Below are 9,352 nucleotides of genomic sequence, written 5' to 3'. Positions count from 1 at the left end.
ATCACAATATTAAAATGTTATATGATGGGATTTTTCAAGCATTTCAAGATCACAAATATCTTATTTTTTAATATTTAATGGCGACAAACAAATTAAAATTGAAAATTAAGTATTCGGTGATAATCGTTTATTTATTTAGCATGACATGGAATGTGACCGAATGATGCTTATTGACAACCAAAAACTTCAAAAAAATGAAGAATTTTTTCGTGATGGTTATTTATTTAATATTACGATTATTTATTTCTTTAACATAACATTTTTGGTGGTTGTTTAATTATTAAACTATAAAAATAAATAAATTATTATTATATAAAATAAATTATATGTACAATATAGAGTAGTGTCCAAGAAAGAAAGAGGGAGAGGGAGAGAGAGGGAGAGGGAGAGGGAGAGGGAGAAGTCAAAGTACAAACATAAAGGGCTTTCATGACTTTCCACTTTCTTGGCTAAGCTGCCAATTAACCAAGAATATGGGCACCCAAAAAAGTGCCCATAATTAATTTTATTTTTTTTAAATGCACAAACAATTTTTTATTTTATTTTATTAAAACGACAGCTGATTAAGTGACCCAAAAGTTCTCTGAGAATTCCAAAAGCAGAGCAGCCTCTCTCTCTCTCTCTCTCTCTCGCATTTCTGCTTCTCATCATTATTATTTTTTTGGCGGTCTCTCGCTCTCCCTCCCTCCCTTAGCAGTAGGCACTCTCTCTCTCTCTCTCTCTCTCTCTCTCTCTCTCTCTCTCTCTCTCTCCCTCCATCATTATTTATTTTTTGGCACTCTCAGGGATCGAGTAAGCTAACCACAAACCCCGAGCTGGCATGGGCCAATGATACTATACTGGGTAGGTGTCTGCTTTTCACTGCACCACTCACTGGGTTTTGCAAAAAGCCCCAAGCACACATAACCAAGCAAATCCCCACACTCCCACCACACACCTTCATTTTCCATCTCTCCCAATTTCACGATGACCCAGAAAACCCCCATGAATGGGCACTAGAGGCCGGTCAAGGAGATGGGTTCTACCTCGTCCACCTGCGATTCCCTCAACGGTTTGAAGTTCGGTCAGAAAATCTACTTTGAGGATGTGGGTGTTGGAGCTCCGGCCAAATCTGGTGGTGGGTCGTCGTTCGCCTCCGGCTCGGGCGGCCCCTCGGCTGCGGCGCCGGCGAAGAAGGTGAAAGGGGTTGTGCCGGGAGGCCTGCCTCAGCCGCCCAGGTGCCAGGTTGAAGGATGCGAAGTAGATCTGAGCGATGCTAAGGCTTATTATTCAAGGCATAAGGTTTGTGGGATGCACTCCAAGTCCCCAAAAGTCATTGTCGCCGGTATTGAACAGAGGTTCTGCCAGCAGTGCAGCAGGTCCGTCTGGCTCTTTTCTTTTCTTTCGAAAAATTTTCAGTTTATTCATCTTATTGTTTTCTTCTTCCTGTATGCACATTTTCTCTGTTGTGGTGGCAGATTAACAGTGCGCGAGTTGGTCGTGTGTTTTTCTGTGTCGTTCTTTTGGCTGAAATTTTGGATTTAGTAGGCTTTTAATTGGTTTTGCGGCATTTTTTTAGGTTCGAGGGACCACTAGTCTTTTTCATAAAATTAGTTTTCTTATTTTATGTTACACTAATCTATAGTTTTCTAGATGGGTTTATTGTTTCTTGTCGTTTGCAAGTTAGGTGGGTTAGATAAAGATTGAAGTTTGGATTCATTTTTTGTTGGGTCTGGTTTAATTGTTGTTGTATTTAATTTAATAGGGGTTGGACATGTGTACTCCTTTTGTTGAGATGTCTGTTCATTTGTTTGAATGTATATTGTAGCCTTGGAGCTGGTGGATGTAGGGCTTCTGGGTCTTATTTGGCCATGGGTTTCACAGTACTGCCACAATGTTTTGCTCCAGACCGGTCTTAACATTTTTAGTGATTCTTCTTGTTTCTGCATTTCAATGTGGTGTTTGTATAATGGGTGTGGATGTGAGTTTGTTCTTGATAAATCATTTGGCTGTACTTCGTAAATTTGGTTATGAAGTTGCTTTTGCATCTGTGCAATTTCTGTAGCTTCCAATGAAATTTCTTCTGTCTCCTAATGTTGTGGAAACTAGTCATTAATGGAAAATATTGATTATAATATTCTTTTATTGCATTTGAACCCAGGCAACATGTTTTCTTGTGATATGTTTCCTGAAGAAGCAAAGAATGCCTTGTGTAAAAGCACACCCAGTTCTGGTCTTTGAGCCCCAATCTTACTATGGTTGGAGTTGGTCTTTGTATTGAGCTCTCTCAATGAATTATGGAGGCTTACTTCCACTTGTAGTGAATGCACATACATGCCTAGGATTGACAACTGTCAATATGAATCTGAACTTTGAACTTTGAACTTTGAATGCAAAGGTGAATGACACAAATTTTTAACCATCTCTTGCTGAAATTTACAGTTTTTGAGGAGTATATGAAATTTACTCCCCCTTGCAGTAGTTTGTATCCTATTTTCAACAAAGGTACTCACATCTACTTTTACTTTTGAAAGATAGGGTAACACTTGGAACTGCTCCAATATACCAACTAGCTTAGGTTCGTGGAGCTCCATTCTTTCAGAACCCATTTCTTGGCAAGAAATGTACAGGCAATGATAAGAGAATACTAAAGCAACAGATATGATAGTTTGTGCCTCTCTTTGTGCTGGACATATATCTTGCTGATTGCAGGGTAAGACCGTAAGAGAGAGGAACAATTACTTTTGACTATTGCATTTTTTCCAGTGATTTTTCCCCCTAAACCCCTAAAGCACAATAAATGCATTGTAAGAAGTTTACGCTGCTTTCATGTTGCAGTTTTGGTCATTCTAACTTCCCAGAGTTTTGACAAGTTAAAAGGCTATTTGGGTTTGTGTCTTTTTAACCAATTACAAAGCATTTATATATCAATTTGTCTGCTTGTGTATGCTATGAACAGTGAAATGTTTAAATAAATCAGTAAATATGCACTAGCATCAATAGCAGAAAGGAAGTAGCAGACTTTTATATGCATTTTTTTGCCAAGATACAAAAGTGTTCACTTTTGTAAGCCTTCAAATTGGATTTTAACACAATTATAATGGGTGCTGTATACCATGGTGTAGCACACACATTTTGTCTAGTCTATTATGCTCTTTCTTATGATATCTTTGTGCATTTCCTACTTTTTGTTTTATATTTTTCATGACTCTCAAAAGTTAGTTTCTTGGTTCTACACCAACTTTATCATTTCTGTAGCCAACCAGTTCTGTATAAACACATTTCCATGTAATATGTACATAGTGCAATACCCCCTAGTTCTTCAGAAAAGAAAAGTCCCACCTGTTCAAGACCTCCATAGTGCAATTACTGAAGCACAGGAATTTTTCTTTTTACTTTAGGGAGTTGGTTGTTCGTTGTTTCAATCTTTTGCTTCTTGTGTTGGACTGATATTTGAGAAAAGCAGGGACAGTAAGTTGTTTTCTATGTTTACTAAACCAACATAACTACTTGACAACCCCAGATTTCATCAGCTTCCTGAATTTGACCAAGGAAAAAGAAGTTGCCGCCGGCGCCTGGCTGGCCATAATGAGCGTCGGAGGAAGCCACCACCTGGATCTCTGTTCCCCTCGCGCTATGGCCGATTGCCTTCATCCGCCTTCGGTTAGACATCATCGAAAAGAATGCATTTCCTCAAACCACCTTTATGCTAGCTACTAGCTGTCATAAAACACTATATTTGAGTTTTAATTTCCTATTAAAGAATCTTAGTATTTTTTTTTTCACTTCTAATTACAGAGAACGGTTGCAGAAGTGGTGGCTTTCTGGTGGACTTCTCTGCCCAGTCAAGGCTTCCTGGGAGAGACACTTGGCCAAGTGCTAGATCATCCGAGCGGCCACCAGGAAATCAAGCTACTGCGGCAGAGAAGTATCTTCTTCCTTATCCATGGCAAAGCAGCTCCGAAAATGCTCCCTCTGATCTGTTTATGCACGGCTCAGCTAGTGGGACAAGGTATCCCAGTCCTGGGATTCCTCCAGGAGAATGTTTCACAGGAGTCTCTGACTCGGGCTGTGCTCTCTCTCTTCTGTCAAATCAACCATGGGGTTCCAGAACTCAAGCTTTGGGTCTTGGGATGAATAGCTTCATCGATGCTGAAGGGATCCCCACCTCCATAGCTCAACCAACAGCTTCTCATGCTGTGGTTGCGAATCACCTTCCAAACACTGCTTGGGTGTTCAAGGGCAACGAAATGCCCCCTGGACTGGGCGTGGGTCATATTTCACCGCCTATTAACAATGAGTTTTCTGGTGTGTTGGGTCGAGAAAGTGGGAGGCATTACATGGAACTCGAGCATTCCAGGGCTTATGACTCGACTCAGCAGATGCACTGGTCGCTGTAGATTCGTTCTTTTCCCTGATGACTCGCAATGGTTGTTGGTAGATCAAGCCAATGTTATGCTTTTAATAATCCGACATTTGATCTAGATTTTAGGAAGTGGTAATATTTTGCTCAAGATGTCAGGACTTTGAAGTGGGATCTTGACCTTGGCCTAGAACTATTGCAATTTTACCACCGTTTATGTTAACTTTTTGATGGTGGGAGGGTCTGAATTATCTTAAGTGCACTCTGGTTATTATTGATTTCAGACCTGTTTCCATCATGGTCCTTGAAGAACTGATGTTTCTATTTTAGTCCCTCATAGTCATATATCTGTCTAATTTGAGAGCAATTTTCAACTTGGGATCCAAATTCTGACCAGACACCTACCAAACTAGAACATCAAACTCATGCAATGTGAGCAATTTGTGCCAACACCAGTCCATCTGGCCAAAATTCTAATGCAACGATTGCCCTTGAAATAGAGATTTTTATGACATAAAGGGCTTAAATGAAGAGCTTTTCCCCTCACTGGCTAAAATAGATCATTTTAAATATTCGACAAACCCCTATTACGACTGCTTGAATGTTTTATTTGATGCAGTAGATTGTTGGGTAAGCAATTGTCTCGACTAAAAGTACCACCAGCTAGAACGGAAAAAAACATGTGTAGTTTACTTAAGCCTAACCAAATGTTGTTGTAAGGTGATTGGTCCAAATAATTGCAGATTAATATCACATTAAACCCATACTTGCCCCTTTACAAAAGATAAACTTCTTGGGCATTTCTGCCTACGTGACTTTTTTGGGTTTACAGTAGAACATATGGACAAAAACCTAGCTTGAAGGCCCAAGCAGCCTCTAGAGTTGACAGCCCAAAAGCCAAGGGGGTTTTACAAGTCTGTTCAAAAGAGCGTCCATGTTGTGCAGCTTTTTCTCCTTGTGAGAGCCTCTGATTTGATTAGCTTTTGAGTGACTGGTTGCCCTCCAACTTTCTCAACATCCTGGAATGCAAAGCCCAGAAAATACTCATGCAGCAGATTCATCAGGCGGGGGGCAGCATTCTCTTCCAGTTCTTTGTTGAGCTAAGTGTCATTTGGGGAAATAATGCATTACAGCATAAAGGATTCAGTGGTCATCTTCATTAATTCCAGGACAGTTGTTTAGGAGTGCTTCCATTGATTCATACTAACAAAAAATAACAGAAAAATATATCACACCATTGTTAGGAAACTTGTGTCTTAAGCGGTGCTTTTCCTTAGCTAATGAACCCAACTTAAAGTTCGAGTTAAATCTACGACGAATCCTAACCAGGGATCAGAATATAAAATTTATTTTAGAAGAAAAAAAATCAACACATACCTGACATCCACAAAAGAGGCAATAGTAATGTTCATTTCTCAGTTTGGTCAATATCTCCTGCAGATCCTGCATCCAAGATAGTTATTATTGGCCTAGCAGATACTTTCGAGGCAACAAAACACCAACCATTATGTTTCAAGTTTAAGAGTAATAAATAGAAACTTCAACAATAAAATAAATGAAAACAAAAACATGAATGTTTGAGCCATGTTATAAAAAGTTTAAGAGTGATAAATAGACACTAGAACAATAAAATAAATGAAAACAAAAATATGAATGTCTCAGCAATGTTATAAAATTAACCGCCCCCAGAATAAAAATGGACAGGACAGCATTATATTGTTTGTTCAACCAATCTGTCTTTATAACCTCGATCAGCTATGCACCATAGTCAGGAAAAAAAAAAAATCGGTCACATTGCATCAATCGCTTGTGTTGTTTGTCATAAAATTTAGCATTAATCTGAGCTTTCTGCTCAGTCAAATATACACAAGCATGTAAGAATTAAAAACATTATTTTTCATTTCAGAAAATTTAGAAAGAAAAAGAAACATCATTGTCAATGAAATTATCATCCTCAATTTTTTTCTCCATGACCCAATGTAAGATTCAAGTCACAAAAAGCCTCTCCAAATGTGGAATTAAGACTGCATATATTATGCGCTCTTCATATGGCATGGGAGCCTCTTGCACTGGGTGTTGGAATCTTTTTGCTAAAGAACTTCTCCCTCATAGCATCAAGAATAGAACCAGTTGTTAATCCTCTCAGCAAAGCATATAACTCTTCTATCAAAAACCAAATTCAGTTACCAGATTATTGACAGAACTAAGTTGGATTCAATTTCAATGACCAAAAACAGTACAGTTTTCAAGTACAATAGACCAAGCTAACTTAACACAAAGTTGAAACAGCATAAATAATGCTTTTCCTGTTTGTTTTAGTTGTCCAAATGCCTTGCAGAGTTACAGTCCAAAGGCATCAAAGTGCATTTAAAACATTCCCAAACTCCTTAGCTCCTTTTTGCTGAAATTGAATTCCACCAAAAAAAATTTTGAAAAAAAATCCCGTTTGCTTTCTTATGTTATGACAGCTTCAACAATAGATTGGTCATTTGGACCCTTTAAGTTCAAGCAGATGGGTTTTAAACACGACACAGCAAGTGAAAATTAGTGTTATTACAATGCAATAGCATTAACACCCCTTTTCATCACATAGAATGGTCATTTGGAGGCTTTGACATCAAGAAGAGGGATACTAAACACAACATGGTCAGCAGAGAATAGAGTTAGGAGTCCATAACAGCATAACTATTTGAGTGCAGCCTTGCTGGAATTCAATACCTTGGGCCTTGTGATGAAGAACCACCAATGGAGCATTTTAGGCACTTATATTGCATTAATAGACTTAGGAATTTATATTTCTATTTTGTTTTAAAATTTTGGCTAGTCTAGAAGTTTTAGTTAATTTAGGATAATTATTTTAGCTAGCATTATGTTATTGCTTGTTTTACTTTTAAAGTTAGGTGTATTGTACAGTTAGAGTGCGGTTTCAAATTTAAAATTTTCAACTTTAAATTAGAATTCCGGTTCAGCCCATCTCACTCTCTTCTTTACCTTCTATTGTAACAGTTGTTCTACATCACCTTGTAAACAAGAAAGACCATAAAACCTGATACCCAAGTTTTTCAAACAGATACAAGGACGACAAAGTTGATAACAGGATTTGGCAAAAAAAAATGGAAATTTCTTCCTATCTTGATGGAGTGGACCCAATAGAGAGCCATTTAAGAGGGAAGCATTTATCCTGCAACAATCGCATCGCATAATTCACAGCACCACAGATATCAAGCCACATAAAAGTGGTAGTAAATCCTGCATTTCTTCTTAAGAGACCTTATAAGGTCATATTTCACTTACTTTCTAGATTAATGCTTCATATGCAAGAAAAGGAGGTTTGATCTAAGATGCATGCTTCTAAATGATTCAGTAAAAATTGAAAGCCCCAATTTTTCCAAGGCAACTAAAGGCAAAAGCATAACAGATCTGGATGCTTTTGCCTAATGCCGCCGCGCCCTCAACACTACAAGAGCCACTCTTGGGCTTGGTCAGATCTTAAATCCCCGATACATAAATCACCATGTAAAAGTTCTCTGACAATACCCGAACTTGGCTACAAATTCAACTTTTACTTTTGACATTAAATCACATTAAAAATAGGGAACAGAAATTCCACTCGTACGTATTCATAAAAGTCTCAGTTTACACTATTTCAATTACCACAAATACTCCTAATTTCCATGTGAAAGAGCCAACGGCCAACCAGGACACATCACTCCCAAATCCAATCTAATGCTCCATATCAACCAACAGTCATCATTGCATTCATACGCCCAACTCTAATCCCAAACCTAAGTTGCCATTTCATGAACACACCCAATTCAATGCCATTTTGATGTGCTATAGAAAACTGATGTTGCTTATAAGGCTACTATTTGGTTAGCAGCTAGAAAGCACTTGCTTGCTTATAGGAGCCAAAAATCAAAACATAATTTTCCTTTTCTTTGCAGAAGTAATAAAACATTTCATAATTGTTTGTTGCATTTGGGAACACAATCTGAAACCGGACTAATTTTGATTATAAAAAATTATACTTCTTAATTTTTGAATTAAAAATCTATTCAAATTCTCACAATTTCAAATTAATGGTTCTGAATTGGAATTCCCAAACGCAAGGTAAGCAATTTGCATTTGAATGCATACAATATACTTGGGGGAAGAGAAAATAATACCTCTTCTGTTATCTCCTCTTCTTCCTCGTCCTGTTCGCACTCTTCATCGTCCTCCTTCTCCGGTTCCAGAACTTCCTCATTATCTAACTGCGCAAGCGCCCCTCTCGCCTTGTGATAATTCACAACGACTCTTCGGCTCCGCCACTGCGATTTCTGGCGGGACCCAAACTCCGCCATCAATTCCTCCTCTTTCCTCCTTTTCGTCTCAACGTTTTCCTCCTCCTTCCTCCTTTTCCTCTCAAAGTTCTCCTCCTCCTTCCTCTTCTTCTCCTTATGCGGGTCCTCCCGCCCTATCCCGGCGCGGGACCGCCGTATCTCGAGCCCCACCGGCTCCGCCCGGCCCACACCCTCCTTGCCCAGAGCCGAGCCAGGGGTGTAGCCCATCTGCTTCAGCATCCTGAATCCAATGTTCGATTGCGGAATCGCCCACTCCAGCTTCGCTAGGGTTTGCTCGTCCTCGTCTCGCTGCTTCTTCTCCCTTTCCTGCCTGCGCTGTTCTTGCCAGCCTTTTAGGGTTTTGGATTTCTTCTTCGAGGGTTCCGAGATAAAAGGGGTTTTGGTGTCGGGAACCTGAGAAGAAGGGAGAGATTTTTAGGGTTTCCGAATGAAAAGAAGTCGTTCGTGCGCGCGCTCATACGCGCAAATGGAGTCAGATGCTCAGACGGAGTACCTTTTTGGAAGAGTCTTTTGAAGGGGGAGAATTCACCGGTGGAAGGAAGAGAGAGAGATCGCCCATGTAATCTTCTTCTTCTTCTTCATCGGTCGCTCTGTAGTTGCTCGCTTCAGCCATCGCTTAGAGCTTGAGCGGAGACATAGAACTTACTGTCCTCTTAAAACCTTCGCT

General features: G+C 39.4%; 2 protein-coding genes across 2 annotated transcripts; one reads left to right on the top strand and one right to left on the bottom strand.

The window, feature by feature from the left end:
• Window positions 1-680: 680 nt before the first annotated feature.
• On the top strand, window positions 681-4,729 carry LOC131167685 (squamosa promoter-binding-like protein 9). Its single transcript, XM_058126519.1, has 3 exons — window positions 681-1,358; window positions 3,503-3,642; window positions 3,778-4,729. Exons 1-3 carry the CDS (start codon window positions 1,015-1,017, stop codon window positions 4,377-4,379), a joined length of 1,086 nt encoding a protein of 361 aa, XP_057982502.1. The 5' UTR covers window positions 681-1,014; the 3' UTR covers window positions 4,380-4,729.
• Window positions 4,730-5,066: 337 nt separating this feature from the next.
• LOC131167681 (uncharacterized) lies at window positions 5,067-9,352 on the bottom strand. Its single transcript, XM_058126510.1, has 4 exons — window positions 9,179-9,352; window positions 8,509-9,078; window positions 5,720-5,785; window positions 5,067-5,545 (listed from the first exon to the last, which is right to left on the bottom strand). The coding sequence occupies exons 1-4, from the start codon at window positions 9,296-9,298 to the stop codon at window positions 5,486-5,488; spliced, it is 816 nt and encodes a 271-aa protein (XP_057982493.1). The 5' UTR covers window positions 9,299-9,352; the 3' UTR covers window positions 5,067-5,485.

The sequence above is a fragment of the Malania oleifera genome, chromosome 11 (genome assembly GCF_029873635.1).
Source record: "Malania oleifera isolate guangnan ecotype guangnan chromosome 11, ASM2987363v1, whole genome shotgun sequence".
NCBI classification, from domain to species: domain Eukaryota; kingdom Viridiplantae; phylum Streptophyta; class Magnoliopsida; order Santalales; family Ximeniaceae; genus Malania; species Malania oleifera.
The sequence above is the reverse complement of the archived record's forward strand: the minus strand, read 5'-3'. Positions and strand labels throughout refer to the sequence as shown.

Coding starts and splice junctions, on each gene's coding strand:
- LOC131167685 (XM_058126519.1), top strand. CDS start 1,015: ATGGGTTCTACCTCGTCCACCTGCGATTCCCTCAACGGTTTGAAGTTC. Junction 1,359..3,502: donor TTCTGCCAGCAGTGCAGCAG/GTCCGTCTGGCT, acceptor TGACAACCCCAG/ATTTCATCAGCTTCCTGAAT. Junction 3,643..3,777: donor ATTGCCTTCATCCGCCTTCG/GTTAGACATCAT, acceptor TTCTAATTACAG/AGAACGGTTGCAGAAGTGGT.
- LOC131167681 (XM_058126510.1), bottom strand. CDS start 9,298: ATGGCTGAAGCGAGCAACTACAGAGCGACCGATGAAGAAGAAGAAGAA. Junction 9,079..9,178: donor CAAAAGACTCTTCCAAAAAG/GTACTCCGTCTG, acceptor CCTTCTTCTCAG/GTTCCCGACACCAAAACCCC. Junction 5,546..5,719: donor GCCTCTTTTGTGGATGTCAG/GTATGTGTTGAT, acceptor ATTTTTTGTTAG/TATGAATCAATGGAAGCACT.